This window comes from Scylla paramamosain, chromosome 2, assembly GCF_035594125.1.
Source record: "Scylla paramamosain isolate STU-SP2022 chromosome 2, ASM3559412v1, whole genome shotgun sequence".
In the NCBI taxonomy this organism is placed as follows: domain Eukaryota; kingdom Metazoa; phylum Arthropoda; class Malacostraca; order Decapoda; family Portunidae; genus Scylla; species Scylla paramamosain.
This window is the reverse complement of record NC_087152.1, coordinates 35339317-35359316: the sequence shown is the minus strand read 5'-3', so window position 1 is coordinate 35359316 and position 20000 is coordinate 35339317. Positions and strand designations below refer to the sequence as shown.

Below are 20000 nucleotides of genomic sequence, written 5' to 3'. Positions count from 1 at the left end.
GATCACTGCCAGCCCTTCTGATAATGTCTGTTCGTTTCGCTCCGCCACAGACACAAATTTCACTTGCCCGACTGTAAAATCCTCCCAAAAACACAATCTTTTATCGAATTGAATTTTTATGAGTTTAAAAAGACATTACAATTACCGTTGACAGGATAATCATTATGAAACGGAATTAAGCGGCTTCCGTTAAAGAAAAAAAAAAAAAGACTGAAAATCTGACTGGGAGTATCGCACGTCAAGAAAATCCTCCCTAAAACACAATACTTTGTGTTTAATCAAAGTGAAAAGTGGAGAAAGATATCGCAATTACTTTTGACAGGATAAACATTATGTAGAAGAATTAAGTGGCTTCTGTAAGAGGAATATGAATGAAAATGTAACAGGAGAATATCGCACGGTTATAAAATCGTCCTGAAAACATAAAACGTATTGTCGAAATTAGTTGATGTAAAGTAAAAAAAAAAGATATAAAAACTTACTTTGATAGGGTAAACATCATACACCGAAACAAAATTACTTCCGAAACATAAATATAAATGAAAAACGTAACTGCAGAATATCGCAAGGCTGTAAAAATCCTTCCCGAAAACATGATACTTGTCGAAATGAATTGCTGTCAGATAAAAAGAACATAAAATCTTACTTTCACAGGATACACATTACGCTACAGAACTGAGTGACTTCCGAAACACAGAAACTAATGGGAAAGTGAGTGGAGAACATTGTACGCCAACACGTCTCATCACGAAGGGAATGCGTGACGGCTAAAAAGCAGAAGCAGGTGTTGGCCGCCTCGCAGCACAGCGTCGTGAATAACACAGACTTACGATGCGAGGAAACTCACCCACAAATGAGGCAATAAAATTGAGTTATCAGGCATTAAATGAGTCCCTGGGTTTGTGCGCTCTCAGTGGCGGGGCGTGGATGATCCTGACACCATACTGGCCGCCTCCCCCATCCGCTGCCGCTGCTTCTGTCTCTCTTTCGTGTCCTTCACTACTTCTCCTCCTCCTCCTCCTCCTCCTCTTCCTGTTGTTCTTGCTCGTCCTCACCCTGCTCTTCCTCCTCCTCAAGCTCGTCCTTCTCATGCTTGTATTTCTCCTCATCCCCCTCGTTGTTTTCCTCCTCCTCCTCCTCCTCCTCCTCCTCCTCCTCCTCCTCCTCCTCCTCCTCCTGGGTTCTTCACAATCATGGTATTTCTCCTTTTCCTCCCCGCCCTGTCTAGAGAGACTGGTAGGTAGGGAGGCGCCTTCATCTTTGTTATCCCCTTTATCTTATTGTGTGCTAGACAGTGTAATCTCCAGAAACATCCTTGTAAAGACCTACGGGTTTGCTTTTTTTTTTTTTTTTTTTTTTTTTGTGTGTGTGTGTGTGTGTTCCTTCATTCCATTCGTCGTCCTTCTGTTCGTCCTCCTCCTCCTCCTCCTCTGTCCCCCTCCTCTTCCTTTTCCTCCTCCTCCTCCTCCTCCACCTCCTCCTCCTCCTACTCCTACTCTTCACCCTGATTTTCTTCTTTTTTTCCTTCTTGCTCTCGTTCTCGTTCTTGTTCGTCTTGTTCGTCTTTTCTTATTCTCCTCCTCAACCTCCCCCTTTTCTTCCTTTGTTCATGTTCTAGTTCTTGTTTTCGTTCTTACTCTTCTTCGTATTTTCTCCTTCTCCTCCTCCTAACCCACCACATCAAGTCTCGTCCACAGATTCGATCCATAAGTTTCACCAGACTGGAAGACAAAACGGCGGACTTAATAATGAATCTTCTTGTCGTACTGGAAGTGTTAATTATTGCTGGGGAATGACTGGGGCGCCGCAGATTAACGTAATCACCACCTGGGCGTGTGATCTCAGCTGCAGTGAAGTTCAAGGTTGCAGAACAGACGTAAAAACCAGTAATGTGTCTGGACAGTGATATTAAGAACTGATAATTAGTGCACCTGTCTCATATGTTATTACTTCTCTTTTTCCTCAAAGTTTAGTGATATCCAAGTGTTGGTTCGTGATCACAAAGTCCACTTTCATTGTCGACTGTTGTGGTAGGATCATGTGAAGAGAAAGGAAGAGACGTAAGTGGGGAGTAGTGATGGAAATTATGATACAAGATAGGAAGAAGAGGAAGACTAAGGCTAAGGTGGCTTGACTCAGTAAGAACATCAAAACATAAGAAGATAAGGAAAGCTGCAAGAATCCGGCAAGACTACAATTGGCAATCCCTATATGAAACATGTCTCTCTATTTCCAAATTTCATCTTCATCTATATATTTCTCTAATCTTCTAAAGCTCCTTAATGACTCAGCACTAAGAGCCTGATTTCTGATCCATTAACCTCCCTTACCCTTTTACTCTAAAGAAACAAAGGATTTCAGAGACAAGCAACTGCCGTGAAAGACCAAAGCTAAGGTGTTTGAATTGCGCGAGGGAGGACTTGAGAGAAAAACAACTGCCGGAGGGTAATGCATACGACCTGGTGGAGGACATCTGTCAAAAACATCAGTCCCGTATAGACATGCGAGAAGATGTCTAGAGAAAGAAGAGCTCACCATGGGAGGGATAGAGACAGCCAGCGAGAGGAAGAAGGAGGAGGAGGAGGAGGAGGTGACAAGAGTGTGATGGGTCAGTCATAAAAAAAATGTAGTGACTGCGGAGCGACAAGAGACCGTAAAAAGATCGTAAAAAGCGAGCCAATGACACCCGTACCGTCTGGCCACCTGATACAACCACCGCCTCAGCATGTCGTCACCTGCCTCATCTTTGTCTTCAACCGTTCGTTCACTGGTTGCTTCTCCCGCGCCTCGCCCAACCTTCCGCCCTCCACACCACTACCACCAAGATTACCCCAAATCACGCAAGTACACTATTACATCCTATAAACATTCCTGCGTTAACTGTAAGATGGAATGAAAACCTGGATAAGATGAAGGGTGTGTAAGAAACGGAGAGAGAGAGAGAGAGAGAGAGAGAGAGAGAGAGAGAGAGAGAGAGAGAGAGAGAGAGAGAGAGAGAGAGAGAGAGAGAGAGAGAGAGTCAAGAGTTCTCGGTCTGGTTAAGATTTAAGTATTCTGGGAAATGATCTGAAAACCGAAGTGAAGTATATGAAAAAATTCGCATCCGCCCAAAAGAAAAACTTGAGAGAAAATTCATGTTGACCTCATTTCCTCCACGGCCTGGACTACGGCGGCCGTGTTACTCGTACATCAGTTTAAGTAATTCACTTTTAATACTTCTTTTGGGGGGCTTAATATTTCACGGAAGTACGAAGGAGGAGGAGGAGGAGGAGGCAAGAGAGATGAGAGTCGAGGAAATCTTTGAAATCCTTTTGATCATTCACATTTGCCTTTGTCCTTCATTATTTTCACTGCTTCCCCTCTTTAATTTTGACCATCTAATCCCCTTATTACTATGGCTGCTCTTTGTTATCACTCAGAGCTGTATAAGAAAAATACCTGCATTGACACATAGAAAAGACAGAAAACAGGCGAATAATCTGATCTTTCTACGATAATAATAAAAAAAAAAAGTTAATTAGACACGCAGGGCAAAAAATGTAAACCGAAAGAACAGGTTTACTCTTATCTCTGCTATCCTAGACAACTCTAAGATACTGCAGCACATAAAGAAGGGACTGCAAATATTAAGGCGATAATGGAAAAAAAAATTGAAAGTGAAAAGAATAAGCGATGATATACAGGAAATGAAAGGACAAGAGCGTGGTAGGCCTCCCGGCGCCCCATCACTCGTCTAGGCCTGGTATATAAAGCTGACACCACGGAAGACGATCAGTAATCAATGATTCACACGCCCGTATTTCCTCTTTATCGTTTTCATTGAATCCTAAATCTTTACGCCTCCATCTTAACACTCGCCACCTGTTCCTTTTTTCCCATATTAACTGTCTCATATTTCTCCCTTCCTTTAGCTACAGCCGCGTCTCTACTCCATTACAAAAGAGAGTAAGAACATAAGGGACTGTAAGAAGCCTGCAAGCCTACACGTGGCACTCCCTCTGTAAAGCATAACTACTTACACTTACCTGTTATCCTTATCCCTATCTATAAATTTATCTGAAAAGCCCCTATGAATCGGCATGAACAACGTGAATACTAAGCCAGTTAATTCTAGGCATCTACGACTCTGTTTGTAAGACAATTTCTTTTTATCTCTTTTTATTCTTAATTTTAGTTTTTTCCTCTCTTTATCTTCTATCTCGTAACATCATAGCAGATGTAACTGTACTATGGAACTCCTATCCTGTTTTTTTTTTTACCTCGAATTTGCCACGTGAACTGTTTTAACCCATTTCGTACTACAGAGAACTTCAAGACCATCAAATCACCCACTATTGGTTGGTTATAATTGAGTACATAAGGTACAGTTGCATTAGATGAGTCACTAGATTTATAACCCTTGAGAACGAAAAATATCATCCTTCAATTGATAAGATCCTCTAATCACATTTAGAATATAATTAAATAGATGTTATGGTATCGTCAAGATAGCGAGATTAGTATCAGACACCTTCACAGCTAAACTGGCTCACAACGGGAACTCCTTTTTATCTACCTTTTAGGGAACTGCAGTTAAACGGCCTTCTTTTTTGTAGCTATTCCCCAACCATTTTACATGTTGAAAAATAAAATACCTGAACTTTTTTTTTCTTGTATTTGATATCCTACTTGCGATAAAGTTTAAGATAAGACCACAGCTCTAACTTCACGTCATTATCAATACATTTCGAGAAGGCATCATAAAAACAAAGACGACACTAAAGTTTGTTGATTTCTCCGCGACACTAAACTTTTATCCCGCTTTTCACACTTCTCGGTTTAGCAGTGTCAACGCATCACGCGGATAAACTTTTCATGCACGTTAAATCTTTTACGAGATTAATTCAGTTTGCACATCGCTGTCAAGATCCCAGTGCTGTCACCCACCCAGTGCCCCCGGCGGTGACCAGGGCAGCACCGACCCTTCGTCAGTCTCCCATCCTTGGTGTTGCCGCAGGCGCCTCTTACCTAGCATCCCCAGAGTGGACGGACAACCCAGGTGGCCGAGTAACGGTTGCCCTACCTGGGATTCAAATTTAGGTGAAAAGGCCATTGATTCAGCATCACCAGCACTTTTCCTTCACCATAAAGGAAAAATAAATGATATTCCAGTGACGGCTAGAGATTCCACTCTTCAGAACGATAAATCAATGTAATCACTTCGTCATATTCCCATAACGGTCCACTTCAGTTCATGGCTAGCACGAAACAAGATATGTACTTAAATGTAATGCGTTTCATCTTTGCCACTACCGGAAATGCATGATTCATTGATGGTAAGAAACTTAATATTTCAAAACAGTTAATCAGTATCATTAATTCATATTTCTATAAAGGGATATTAACTCCTACAAAACTGAATACGTCAAAGAAAATGCAAGAAAAGAAAACTTTGTGAAATTTGTCGAGAGATTAATTTTCCATTTTACTGAATAAGCTAATAGAAAGTCCACAAACTAATAAGAGAAGCCAGGGACGACCCGTGGCTCAGCATCATGGAGTTAATTAAAATTGTCTTCGCACAGCATACCTGTCCTGTACAGTTGCCCAAAGGAGTGATGCCAGTATTGTACAAAATCCTTCATAAAAAAAAAAAAAAAAAAAAAAATCAGTATCAGAAAAACTCCACCAATCGCATTCTTAGTTTTTCTAATTTTTTTTTTTTTTATGCAGAGTACATAAAATCGACCAGTTAAGTAATCCATGAATTAAATCATATTCCACTAATACACATTAAATCAAATGGACCTATCGATATTACTTTTTGAGGTGGCTTTACATATCGTATCCACCTTATCATTTCAGATTGGCAGTTCCTGCAATCACGGGGCAGTGGAGGACTTAACTAAGCTAACTGTGGTAACTTCCCGCCAACACACGCCTACTTGATTCCCACTTGTCCTCCTAATACAGTTAGCCACAACACCATGACTCGGAAACACGTGCAGCAATACTAACCTGACCCATTAAGAGGAATTAGACCAAATGTGTTCCCGACAAGACGCATCCGGCCAGCTTCGAGTGATACTGGCTTAACCTCCCCCTCTAATCTTGCCCGCTACATCCCCATAAGGCACCCACACCTCTACACTGGCACCTACACTCCTTTACTGGCGCCCACACCCTTACACTGACGCCCTCACCGGATCCTGAGGAACAAAGGAGGCTGCAGTGACGGGCGCATTTCATTTGGACGAACTGGGCGAAAAAAAAAAAAAAAAACACACACACACACATTATCCTTCGCTCTCTGTAAAGTAAAAAGGGAAACGTTTCTTAAGTCTTTTTCAAGTTGAGTATCATTAAAATTAACAAGATCTTCTCTAATGACTTTTGAATGCCTTGCGCTAACGTCAAAATCTGCTTACCTTTCAACTCACACTCTCAGCTGTTGTGCTTGCATTTTGTTACTGTCACTTGCATGGTTGTGCTCAGTCAGCTTTTATGATTGCTTTTTCACCGTAATCAGTCCTAATTCGAACTTTACAACTGGTTTTGTTGTTTGTACACCTCCATGCAATATCACCACTTTTCAGTATCACAACTCACTATAAAAATCCGTCAAATATTAAACTTTTTTTTTCCTGTTGGTTTCTGAGATGGTGCCTTTCATGGTCCTGGTAACGAGGTAACAAGGAGTGAAGGCTCCCTCCTCGCTCGTCACGCCGTTGAGAATAAGACGTAAATAGCTGCGCGGCTACCTACGCAGCCTCCTTGATTCAAAACTATTCCGAAACGTATTTCGCCCAAATAATGGTAACTATTCTACGGAGTTCCTGAAATGTTCTCTCCCAAATGATAAAACAAACAGTCGCCCAAGTGATACAGTAACAACTCCTATATTTTGCCCAAATGAAATGCGCTGCAGTAACGAGCGTTGGTGCAGAGAAGGTGGAATTATTATTATTATTATTATTATTATTATTATTATTATTATTATTATTATTATTGTTATTATCATTATTATTATTATTATTATTATTATCATCATCATCATCACTATTATCATTATCATTATCATCATGAAAATCTAGGGAAGGACATCAAAGGAAAAATCACAAAATTTATGTATTGATGTAGAACCGAGCACAGTTCCTTCAATGAACAACAGTGGGTATTATAAATTAACAGAAGATAACGGTAAAAAAAATAAATAAATAAAACGACGATTATGACAACAGAACATTTCTTTGCCCCGTAGTGAACTCAAAAATTGACGATGATGATGATGATGTATCAAAACCACGCAAGATACACGGTAAACAGCCAAATCGATTTTTTTTTTCTTTACGTTGCTAGACATAAGTAAAGCGGTTCGTAAAGCAATTTTTTCTAGCTAGGCTATAAGCAAGTCACGATGAGAGAGAGAGAGAGAGAGAGAGAGAGAGAGAGAGAGAGAGAGAGAGAGAGAGAGAGAGAGAGAGAGAGAGAGAGAGAGAGGGGGGGGTATAGACAGAGAAAGACAAATACAGACAAAGAAAAGAAAGAAAATGTAGGCACACACTGATGGAAACAAACAAAGGCAGAAACGAAGACAAAAGAGAAACGAGAGAGAGAGAGAGAGAGAGAGAGAGAGAGAGAGAGAGAGAGAGAGAGAGAGAGAGAGAGATTCAGACTGGTTAAAGTAGGAGGAAGGTTTGGTGAAGAAGAGGGAAGAGAGACAGCCCGCCACTGGAGAACCTTTTATCATCACGGGTTTATGGGAAGGTGAAACCGCAACTGAAAATTCTTCCCTGACGTTTCTCGTTTCAGACTTATGTGTTCTATTCAAGGGTTAATCTCAACGTATCCCAATAGCAAACATGGGCCATTCACTGGGGAAGCAGAGCAAGCTAAGTAAAGTAATAATTCCAAACCATTACTTCTCGGATTTCAAGACTCATTCTCTCTCTCTTGCATCCTTCCCTTCCATATATCCCAGCTTACAAGCGCAATTCCATTTTTCATTTAAGGGAATACTTCAGCAATAATTTCAAGCCATTACGACGCTCGTTTCAAGACTCACACTGTCTCTAACCTTCCCTCAGTATATTTTAATTTGCAAATACAGTTCCATTTTTCGCCTTATGGAGGTGTTTGACAAGCGAATCGGTGCGTTTGAAGCAATGTCGAGCATAAAGCAAAGGCAAGACTGGAGCTGCACTACGCTAATTAACACACGAGCTATGAGACAAAGCATCCGAAACCTGTCTCGCGGCGGGTGAGTGGAAGCAAACACCGACAGGACAGGGCAGGAGGCGGAAAGGGAGCGCTGGGTGGGTCCTGGAGCTCCCTGGTGGCGTAATGGAAACGTATGGTGCTTCAGGAAAGTAAAAGTGAAAGTAATCTGCTAAAACTGCCGACGACCGCTTAACCAGTCACCGTGTGGTTTGAATAAGAGAACGACGGCCTTTAAATGCAGACACACAAATAGATGCTAGGAAGATTAAAGTAGTGAAATCAATGAAAAATGAGTGTTTTTCCCCACAACTATGCTGGCTAACTGCAAAACCAATCATAATAATATACATAATCTGACTATGAATATTAAAGTCTTCAAATGTCCACAGTGAAATCAGTATTGGAGGAAAAAATAGAAACACTAATATCAGTGAATAAAAAAATGTTCTAAAATTATAATTGGTTGTTTAATTGATCTTAATATAAGTTATTTGACGAAGAAAACGGGAGCCTCGAAATTTTCACCACGAAATCAATTTTGGGAAAACTCACGGAGCAGTAAGACACCTTCCCGCCTCAGGTGAAGGCTTTTGAGCAATCTATGGCTCTGCACGCCACCCGCCTTTCCGTGTAAACTTCCATTTTCACAACTGGCTTGATGTAGTATCATATTCATTCTGGAATGTGACGAAATGGCGATCAACTTTAGTTCAGTATAAAAAGAAAAGACAAAAAAAAAAAAATAAAAAAGACTTGAAAAGATTATATTATAAAACCACTGTATTCTCCAACACCTACATATACATAGCAATCATCTCTCTTTTGCTCTCATACTCATCCATTAATTCTCAAAGACTAAGTAAAAAGTTTCCCTCTCACATTAACATCTAGTGGAAGCCATTACCTTAAACATACCTAACAAAAAAGTGCCTCTCAGAACTTTCCCATCCATGTCGTGGTGGTCTTTAGGTGCGGGTAATTGGTCTCTCTGTAACGGAAATTACCTTATTAATCCTTGCCTTGACGTGAGGCTCTGGAATTTTAGTAGTTATAATTGCCGATAATGAAGCCTAGGGCGACACAGTGTTGTCTGCGGGATTGTCAAACTAATGACTGACTTACTGACGTGTGTGGGCAGCACTTGATGTCTATCTTGATAATATTAAGAGCAAAAGAACATGAGGGAAACTAAGAAGCTAGTAGGCCTACACGTGGTATTTCTTGTATAAAACACTAACTTATGTTCACCTGCCATTCCTATCCGTAAATTCATGTAATCTTTTACAACTTCCTATTGACTTGGCAATGTTCGTCTCTCATAGCGGCTGTCACAACTTGATCTTGCTTATAGCAAAGATGACGTAAGCAAAATTCTCAGGATCAGTAATCAGGATAAAAGAGTTAGGAAAGAACTGGTTCTCAAATTCAGTAGTAGATGAATAGAATGAACTCAGTCGTCAGGTTGTTAGTACGGAGTCATTATGGAGCTTTAAAAAAAGATTAAACAAATTTATGGATGAGACTGATGGTGGAAATAGGTATGTATGTTTCAAACAGGGACTACCACGTGCAGGCCTGGTGGATTCTTGCAGCTTCCCTGGTGTTCTCGTGGCAACAGACAGGTGACAAACACATGCGACAAAAAAGAGGGAAGAAAAATCTGATCGAATATAGATATTAAAAAATTCAACCTGTTTGCGTCAGTACTCGCCCTGGTGGTATTTTATCAAAGGAACCTTTTGTTACGTCAGCGATTCTTCCGTTTTCTACCAACCCGATTCCTTGTCTTTCTCCATGTCTGCCCTGCCTTCCTCCTCCTTCCCTCGTGTTGTTCCCGCAGGCTCTTTGTTCTCATTCAGATTCAATATCACTTGATGAAAGAAACACGCAGCCGGGAGTGTGGCAGTACTGAATATTCAACAAAAATATTCAGTATTAATAGAGAACACTGCTGTATCTTTCCAATACCTGGCACGGGGGACGGGTGAGGGCGCTTCTGGGAAGTGTGGCCTGAACTGATTCAAGGAGTCAGGCTCAGGGGGAAGCCACATTCTTAAAAGCAAACAAATAACAAAATAAACTTAATCGTGTTAAGCCGTGACTGTTGTATGACAACTGCTTCAAATGCACAGAAAATAGGATTATACTATTTATAGGCGTGATGTTTAAACAGTTAACATGATTACTGAGATTGAATAATTATGAGATAGAAAGTGGTCTCCATTTACATCCAGAAACATGTCAAGTGGTGAAAACAAACCTACTTCTGAAGGATCTAGGTAATAAATTGATGGTAATATTTTGTATAAAGCTTATGACTCACCATTTAACCGACTCAGAAACCAGTATTGATCTCCAAATGATGTTCAAACGTCAGTAGAGAAGCAAAGAAACGGAGTGTATAACATTTTTCGCATTTTTGTGTTATAAAGCTTGAACAATTGTTGGACGCACAAGAATGGCCGCTGCAGCGAGTGAGCGATGAGCGGGAAGGAGGCAATTTGTTCAGAAAAGGAGCCACGACACAACTTTCCAGAGCAACAAACAACACTTCACAGCCCATACAGACAATACGTACACAAACTTTTCTTTCTAAACACCAAGCAAAAGAAAACAGATAAAGACGACTCTCTAATTGACGTTTTTTATTTAATGATTGCCACGCTGGAGAGACGCGATGAAAGACACATGCATCATATTCAATTAAATTTAACGAGTTCAAGGTTCCGTGTTCACCTTGCGACGTGCACGCAACACTCGGGGCTCGATAAGGGCTAGGTGAGTGAGCTGCCACACTCATTTGCGGTGTCAAGCATTTTCCTGCATTCTTAAGTCCTCTGAACTCTTAACAACCTCCTTGGAAAACGTGATAGCTGGTGAATTATTAGCGTGTAACAGGATGTGAGATTTAGAGGAAACGCTAAATACAGAAGTGAGAGGAGAGAATTGCTTGAGGTTGTAATCACTAATTATGGTATCATTATTGCCTGATGGACGCCTTGTTAATCTTCTTTGACTATCTGACTGCTAATTAACGACAGTACGACATCTGATACTTCATTTTAATTGCTCTTCAAGGTTTTACTAAACGAATCTAAAGGCGAGAAACACCTGAAATACCCCTTTCCTCAGAAGTGTATTTCGAAATTATGCCCAGTACCTCCGTCAGGCAATTTCATTATACTAAGAGAAGCGAAAGCATTGAAAGGCTGAAACAACAAAGCGTTTACAGTAACCAATAATGTTTTCATTCTCTGCCTTTGCTCTGTGCTCCAGTCGTCTTGCAGGTACTCGTGCTACTAAAACGTGTGTGTGGGGTGGCTGAGGCCTTCACGTGTATGGGAGTCACAAACCAGAGCAGCAGCGTCAGCAGCACCTGGGGTATGTTCACCTTTGATATCTCATCCTGAAAGACCATTCCCTGAGGCTCCCTTTACTATATTCGGCATAGGAGGTCAACACCCCTTAGCCCGCCCCCAGGCCACGCGCCTCAATTATAAACTCCTCCCACGCCCTCCTCGCCCCTCGCCCTTGTCTCTCCGTCCTTCCTACTCAGACCAGCCCTTTCTGGCTCTCTAATCTAAATAGAATTCACTCTCAGCCTTGTTGTTTTTGTTATGCACGTTTGTGGTGTATGTTCACTATTTTCTTTTCCTCCTTTCTGTTCAACCCAATTCCTTTCTTAGTCCTGTAACCTAAATATAATTCGCTCACAACCGCCTTATCTTTGTTTTGGATGTTGTGGCTTATGTTTTTTCAAGTCTACGTTCTTTGAATATTTTGTTTCCACATCAAGATTTCCCACTTAAATAATTTCCTTTCTCTTCTTTATATGGCAGTAATATCATTTCCTCCATTTTTTTTTTCCTGGCTCTCACATATACCATCTCATTTTTTCACGTCTTGAGCCATCTCCTTTGACGGCAGCCCCGCCCTAATCCCCACCGGGTCTGCCACCTCTGTTCGTTATGAATACTTCATAATCGGATCTGTTCCTCCTCCGTACCTCCCTGACATGACTTTCTCCTTGCCACTGACACACTAGCCTTGCATCCTCCAGACCACCTGCACATTTCCGTTTCTTACAGTCCATACGAGTGTATCTATTTCATCAGTCTTCTCAACACGGCTGCATTTCCGTGTTTCCCTTGGCATTCGCATCCGCCTCAACTCGCACCTGTGTCTATATTTGATTCATATAAGGCCTCAGTTGCACGTCTTGTTTCTGTCCACAGTTTTCTGGCGCTCCGGTTCACATTTTACCACTTTCGCCGAGTTTCTTTACATTTCTCAGCCGCGTATCTTTGCCGTTCAGGATTTGTTTGTCTTCTTCTCTACCTGTTCCTGGAAGCCTTTGTGTTAGACTCAGTCGATCGCCTCTCTCTCTCTCTCTCTCTCTCTCTCTCTCTCTCTCTCTCTCTCTCTCTCTCTCTCTCTCTCTCTCTCTCTCTCTCTCTCTCTCTCTCTCTCGTATTTATGTGTGTGTGTGTGTGTGTGTGTGTTTTCATCTTCCTATTATATCTGTGTCTGCTCTCTCTCTCTCTCTCTCTCTCTCTCTCTCTCTCTCTCTCTCTCTCTCTCTCTCTCTCTCTCTCTCTCTCTCTCTCTCTCTCTCTCTCTCTCTCTCTCTCTCTCTCTCTCTCTTTCTCTCTCTCTCTCTCTCTCTCTCTCTCTCTCTCTTGTCGTATGATTTATTCTTACAATTTTCTCTCTCGTCATTAATGGACTTAGTTTGTATCCTTTCATAATCTTCACTCCATTTCTTTCTTTCCCTTCTTCCTTCCTTCCTTCCTTCCTTTCTTTTATCTTGACTCTCCTTCACGTAAGCAATCTGAATTTTGCAAAAGTATTCCACTTGCTGTAATTCAGTCTATTTATTATCAATATGTGGAAAGAGAAGAGAGACAGTGGTGACCTTGAGAGAGAGAGAGAGAGAGAGAGAGAGAGAGAGAGAGAGAGAGAGAGAGAGAGAGAGAGAGAGAGAGAGAGAGAGAGAGAGAGAAAGAGAGAATCATATGGCGTATCCGATATATTTACCAACGTACTTTAATATGATTGCTTCAAGAAGACAAAATAAGATACAATAACATTCAAGAAACAATATCATAAAATAAATGTAATGCAGAATAGAAACTGCAAATTATGGAGAATAGAGGACGAGAGAGAGAGAGAGAGAGAGAGAGAGAGAGAGAGAGAGAGAGAGAGAGAGAGAGAGAGAGAGAGAGAGAGTGAGGAAGCAACTCTCCGCCTTGTCTCGTCTCTATCACCAGGTGGTCCCAATCTAAGGTTATTAAGGGCACTACACGTAATCAATTTGACCTCGCTCGCTGCAATTGTCTTCACGGTAAGGGTCACTCGCTACTAACACGGTAAAAAAAACTCTGCCGCTCCAGTGTGCCCAATGTTGATATAGCGGGAGCGTCACAAACTCGCTCACTCAATTGCTGCCTTGTGGTGTATTGGGTGCGGTCAGACCATCAATCAGTCTTGGCTCATTTATCTTACAGATTTAATCAATACGTTCCCTCAGCGGAGCGTATGACAAACCATAGCTGTCGTTCATATTATCAGCGGGGGTGCGGGAAGTAAGGTGTAGTCTTGTTATAGATTTACGCTGGTTTCATTAGTGTTATATAATTTTTTCCCTCCCGTTAGGAATGTTTTGGAAAAGCCACCGAGGTAATTAGTTGAGTTTTCATGAGAGTTTTTCATTAACAAAGCAAAATCCTTGTTAAACTATTATTTGAGTCATGGAAATATCTCTGAAAATCTGAAAAAAAAAAAAAAAAATGCGAGCCTCTTAAAGTCATCAATGTCAATCGCGGTAACTTTTAAGATTACAGTTAGACTTTTTTCTTCTTTCTGCTAAAAAATTACACTTCATTAATGTGTAGGTCGTTACTCTTTTGTTTTCTATCCTTATTTACTTAGGAATCTCAACATGACAGACAGTATACGTAAATATTAGCTTACATTAGGCGAAGCTTGGTAAAAACCGACGGTATTAACTCTTACAACAGTGACATATTCTGTTTAAAGTACTAAATGAAAAAAAAAAAATATGGTAAGTGACAAGGACGTGCTTTTATAAATTTACCCACATCACGAACAAATGCAGGAAGTATGGTTCAGAAACGCCACCTGCATATCAACATCCCATGGCGTTATTCAGATTCTATGGGTGGGTACGGCTAACTCATTTGATAAGCGAAAACATTACGGCATCCAACCCTTGACAATGAAGAGGTATTTTAGTGAATGGAATTCCAACCCACGTGACCACGACTCCTGCGGCCAGATGCTTCTTTATTTAACTGGCCAACCCTCGTGGTGCTCGATTCCCTTTATTCTCCCTAACTGAAATCCCGCAATATTTTCCTCCAGAATCCCCTTCAAGCCCAAGCTCCTCCATCGTTGTCAGAAGCGCAACAGGCACACTATGTTTCCTATATTGTGATTTTACTCCCGCTTCTCTATTGCCGCGAGACATTCACCTTCCTGGATTCGGTCAAGAGCACTCAATTTCACGCAATACCATTAAATTAACCCCACGCCTCATCTTGGGCCGGGCTTTCCATTGCGCCGCCATATCAACCTCGCTCGGGAATGAAATAACCATCGCCACTCATGGCTAACCGCCTGAAAGAGAGAGAGAGAGAGAGAGAGAGAGAGAGAGAGAGAGAGAGAGAGAGAGAGAGAGAGAGAGAGAGAGAGAGAGAGAGAGATGAATACCAATTCTAATATCCTCATTTATATAAACTACTCCAACCATAAGCAATAACACACTTACCATGAACACACGTGCTCTACTCCGCGAGCTCCGTCACTACGACAAACACACACCGAATGCCTGGGAAAGGTTCATAGGAAGGACTCGAATCCTAACTAAAGTCAGTTGAAGCGACGAGTCGAGACGGTACGGCACGTGAGGACCGAATCCTCGATTCAGACGAAGCATAGAGGATGGGCCACATTACTCCGTCTTTTTCAATCCCGTAATACTGAGAGACACGTGGAAGATGAGGGTACATTCTGAATAATGAAGAGTTAATTTAGACTGTTTATTTTTCTGTTGGGTATAGTATCACGGTGGAATTGTGGTGGTGATGAAACAATGAACCCGAGCATCAAGACAGTGAAGTTTATCCCTGCGTCCTTTGTTCCCTCTTTGAGCTTCTACTCTGCCTGACACAGCCGCCTCTCAGCCTAACGCCCTCCATCACAACCACACGTCCCCTCACTACTCGCTTACTAAAAAGTTTCACAACACAAGACAATACAAATATCCTAAATTGAGAATGATTACAGTGAATGATCAATTGCCGTGTAATGGTAGATTCTGGCAGCTCCACTCGCAGGTAGTTGCCAGCAACCTCCACCTATCGTAAATCTATATAATGATACCAGTCGTTGGGAAACTACAGACAATTCAAGTGTATATGATTAAAGTGCGTATTTATGCACGAGCTGACTTGTATTCTGTGGATATAATGGACTTGAGGAGATAGTTCTTCCATTATTTCCTCCTCTGTCGCAATTAAGCGCGCTCGGCTGGAGTGAGGAACGGTAACCTAATCTCGAAGGTACATACGCACCAGGGGGAGGTAAAGGAATAAAACAACCCAGCACAAGGGCACCAATGATTCTTTGTTTTGCCAATATGGTTTCTTTACGCAACGCCTTACAGCTGCCGCGTTGATCTGCCCCACGATACATTAGGGTACAATGCGAAGGAAGCTGTACACACACACTCTCTCTCTCTCTCTCTCTCTCTCTCTCTCTCTCTCTCTCTCTCTCTCTCTCTCTCTCTCTCTCTTCAGGATTAATGAAAGACAACGTAACTTAGGAATATATTTTGGAGACGAAACACATACACAAACGAAAGAACAGGTGACTTGCTCGGATACACGAGTACACACACCGTATACCCTCAACAGTCAAACACTAGAAACGTTTAGATAATAATAATAATAATAATAATAATAATAATAATAATAATAGTAATAGTAATAATGAAGATGATTTAGATGCATTTACCGTCCACAGGAATAAGCGTGGAGGTAATAAGCAGGCAGAGAATGGATGAAACTATCACAATCTTGAAAAAAAAAAAAGGTGATCTGCTGTCCTGATAGCTAACGAGGACAGCACAGTGTGACCAGGTGGCTGGCTGGCGGGGCTCGGGCGTCGGTACAAGCTGACCCGCCTCTCTCCGCGGTCCGTACCCTAGTAGTAGCTATTTCCATTTATTTATTCCCTATCAACACTATGAATAATTAATTTCCTGTTCTCTTCTGTTTGTACTGTCCGGGTGGAGCGCGAGTGAAGGAAGGCTACGAATTTGTACTATCAGAGAATTATTTTCGTTTGTAATATTTAGACACATTCTTTATCCGCTTCCTATTTGTTTCCAGCGCATGATACAAATTATACTCATAAATTCAGCTACCGGGAACGTGGAAAACTAGAAAGCAGCAAATTCCGCGGATGAAATACCTATGCGAATAAATACAGGCGTGTGAGCTGTTGCTGCATCAGTCAGGGGATGCAGGCAACACTCCACACGCCACATCTCCGCTCGTCATCACCAATAAACATTAAGTAAGGTAGGATAATTATACAACAGATTTGAGACAGGTTTGGACCGGACGGCTTCCAGCACCAATGGCTGAGCCCGCGAGAGCCAGCATGGGCCATCACAGTCATTTAGTGTGCAGTATGCGTTGTGTTCCCCTCTCCGACCACACGTCACCACTGGGGCGCCACGCGGGCACGGCAAGGAATATGTGTAATGCTAACGGTCCCCAACTCAAGCTGTCCTGTCCTGGCTGTGCACTCTGACATCGCAAGTGCAGTGCAGGGGAGAGCCAGACCGATTTCTTTGCAGTACTAACCATTAACTTGTGTACTACTGACGAGTCTTTGAGGAATGACATAGATAAGAGCAGCCTTAACCTATACAAGATTCTATATGGACCTTGTTTTTCAGTGATGCAGATCTTCCAACGCGGGGCTGGTGGGTGGGAGAAGGATAGCTGTCGCGGCGAGGAGCTTAACTTGGTGTGGAGAAGAGAATGTTTAAGTAAGCGCGGTGATCATCTGTTACGCTGTTTTGATTGGGAAGCAAAAACTGGCTGTAGTCCGAAGCGATTCTTCTTAGCACAGCTCCGAATCTGCGAAGGAGAACAGAGAATATAATTACAACTTACGACACATTGATGAGTTAATGTAAGTTTGTGTCAGAGAGAGAGAGAGAGAGAGAGAGAGAGAGAGAGAGAGAGAGAGAGAGAGAGAGAGAGAGAGAGAGAGAGAGAGAGAGATGATTGATAAGAGTTAGATAGATAGATAGACAGATAGATAAATATGAAAAAAAGTGATATGTACTTTTTGTCAGACTGGTAGAAAAAGTTTACAGGAACAAGGGGAACACAAGCTCTGAAGACACGCACCACCCAGTGTGTCCGTTCAATTGCAGCTTTATCAGAGCGAGGCGGTGAAACCTGACACACCCCGCGGCGAGGGTCATCCCGCACTGGAGGATCCACAAAAACACAGAGGCAAGGATCATGTCGGTGGGGCAGAGCAATACAGAGTGACGACGATGGGAATATCACAAGACATGCAGCTCGTTCCGCTAAGGGATCTTGTTAATGGTAAACTCTAGAATTCTCTGCCCTTTGCTATTTTTTTTCTTTTGTTTCTTTGATCTAAAACTGTTTCCAGAGAAGGGCATCAGAATATCTCTCTGGTTAACCTGACCACTGTTTTTCGATTTTTTCTTTTTTTTTCACTTTCCTTTTATTGGAACAACTTACCAGACTAACCTGACCTCCATTCATCGTGCTACTCCTTTTTTCATTTTTTGGGGGGAACAACTGGGCAGTTTTTTTTAATTCGTACACTTTTTTTTTTTATTCGTCTCCTTTCCACATAAAAAGAAAGAAAAAAAAAAGGACACGGTAACGGTGAGGCTAACGGTACGTGTTCCACAAATCCTAGAAAGTAAATTGATGGTGCGGGTAAAAATTCGTCTTATGACAAGTAAGGATGTAGACGCCCCTAAAAGCATTACTAATGGCTAATCTGATATGAAAACAGGTTTTGGACAGACGCCCCAGTTGTCCTTTCATGCCAAGGCTGCAGGAGGCAACACATTTCTTCTAAGATGGCACGTGAAGGTATACAGGACACAGGTACTAGTAAGTTGCAAAGAATTAATATTTACGCATTTTTTATACTCTTATCTAATCATACCCTCAACTCACGGCTGGAATACATAAATTAAATATGAAGCTCACTCAAACACCTCCACAATACAAACTTGCTCTCCTTTTTTGGAAATCTTTCTTCTGATTATACATTTTACAGGAGCGGGAACGTTATCGGGCTTCTCTCTCCATTTTTGAGTCCTTAACTGCCTCCCATATGTCAAGAAAAACAAGACAATAGATTATACATCAAAGCACCCAAGAGGAAATTAAACACCACGATATGAATACAGGAGCAGAAGTCACCTAACCAGGCGATCAGATCAATGAGAGGTGGTCGGCTTGGAACTGGGCTGGAGATGCCACCGACAGCCTGACGCGGAGTGACAGCCTAATGTTGGAGATCTTTAACTGTTTTAGAATTACAGCATCAGTTTTGTTATATTATGAATGCTTTTAGAAGATTTTGTTATGTTTAGGGTGACATTTCTCTTATTTCTGTTATTAATGCATTCTATTTTAACGATCGAGGATTTTACTTCTGGAATCGTTCGTAGTTGTGAATGGTTAATTTGAACTACTGCACTAATGTCTACCACCACAGCAGCGGGAAGCTTTTCATGTGGTGGTGAGCGTTATTTACAGGAATGAAATACGTCGCTTGAACAAATGCGGCCAAAATAACTCGGCATTTTTGTGTACCATCGTGTTTGTCAGTGTAAAAAAAAAAAAAAAAAAAAAGATAAATAAATAACTTACACATAACGCACCAAACAAGTCCATAGTCATCCATCACACTTACTGGCGAGCCTTGAACATACAAAGCGTGAGTTATAGAACGAATACTGAATAGACAACATTACGTATGCTCTCAGTCATGAATACACGCGCTATGAGGAATATATGGCTGCCAACACACACACACACACACACACACACACACACACACACACACACAACACACACACACACACACACACACACACACACACACATGTCGCCAGCAAATTTAATGATAATATCTACTCTGCAAAAGAGCCTACAAGATTTTTATTTATTTATTTATTTATTTATTTTTTTTCTCCTTATCTTTTGGTGAACATGTATGATTCAGCAGCCGTCGCCGCCGCCAGCACTGTATAAAACACTCCACAACACAACGCCCGGTCGGACCAGTTTTTCTAGCGCTCCTAGAAGCATCCAGCCAGCACCAGTCCTGCACACCTCTTCTCACTCCGCCGCCCTCCACCAACACTCACGGGTCCTCGGGAAAGCGAAAAATTAAGATGACAGTATAATTTTCATCATCGCATGACCTTTACCTTCACGAATCGCGTTTTTTTTTTTTATTTCTCTTATCTTCTTTATTTATTTTTAACTCTCATTCTCTTTCCCAGCTCTTTTTTACACAATACAGCTTGTCACTCATCATCTGCCTAATCAACCTCCATGTCTTCGGTATTCCAGGGGTGTTTCCTACAGCTAGTACTTTTCTCTCGTTTCACGTCCAAACCTAATTTCTTATTGGCTGTAATCTATTACTCTTTTCTTCGCTTCTCTACCTCCTGCATCCTCGTGACAGCCAGGAAGGAC

The 20000-nt window shown here is 41.6% G+C and overlaps 1 protein-coding gene and 1 long non-coding RNA gene across 4 annotated transcripts in view; both read right to left on the bottom strand.

Annotated features, from left to right (window-relative positions):
* The window catches only part of LOC135114085 (uncharacterized), a 36627-nt gene extending 21564 nt beyond the window's left edge, over positions 1-15063 (bottom strand). The window contains exons 1-5 of one of the 3 annotated variants that reach the window (XR_010275208.1): positions 14990-15063; positions 10168-10251; positions 9115-9187; positions 8752-8876; positions 1486-1721 (exon numbers count right to left, since the gene is read on the bottom strand). This is a non-coding gene — a long non-coding RNA (uncharacterized LOC135114085). Of the gene's footprint in view, positions 1-1485; positions 1722-8751; positions 8877-9114; positions 9188-10167; positions 10252-14989 lie in introns of those variants that run through there. The other 2 variants (XR_010275207.1, XR_010275211.1) reach the window with 2 other exon arrangements.
* Positions 15064-16037: 974 nt separating this feature from the next.
* LOC135114078 (uncharacterized) overlaps positions 16038-20000 on the bottom strand; it is a 26090-nt gene continuing 22127 nt past the window's right edge. Inside the window, exon 7 of the mRNA XM_064029762.1 lies at positions 16038-17372. Coding sequence (XP_063885832.1) covers positions 17356-17372 — 17 coding nt within the window. The 3' untranslated portion in view covers positions 16038-17355. The remainder of the gene's footprint in view (positions 17373-20000) is intronic.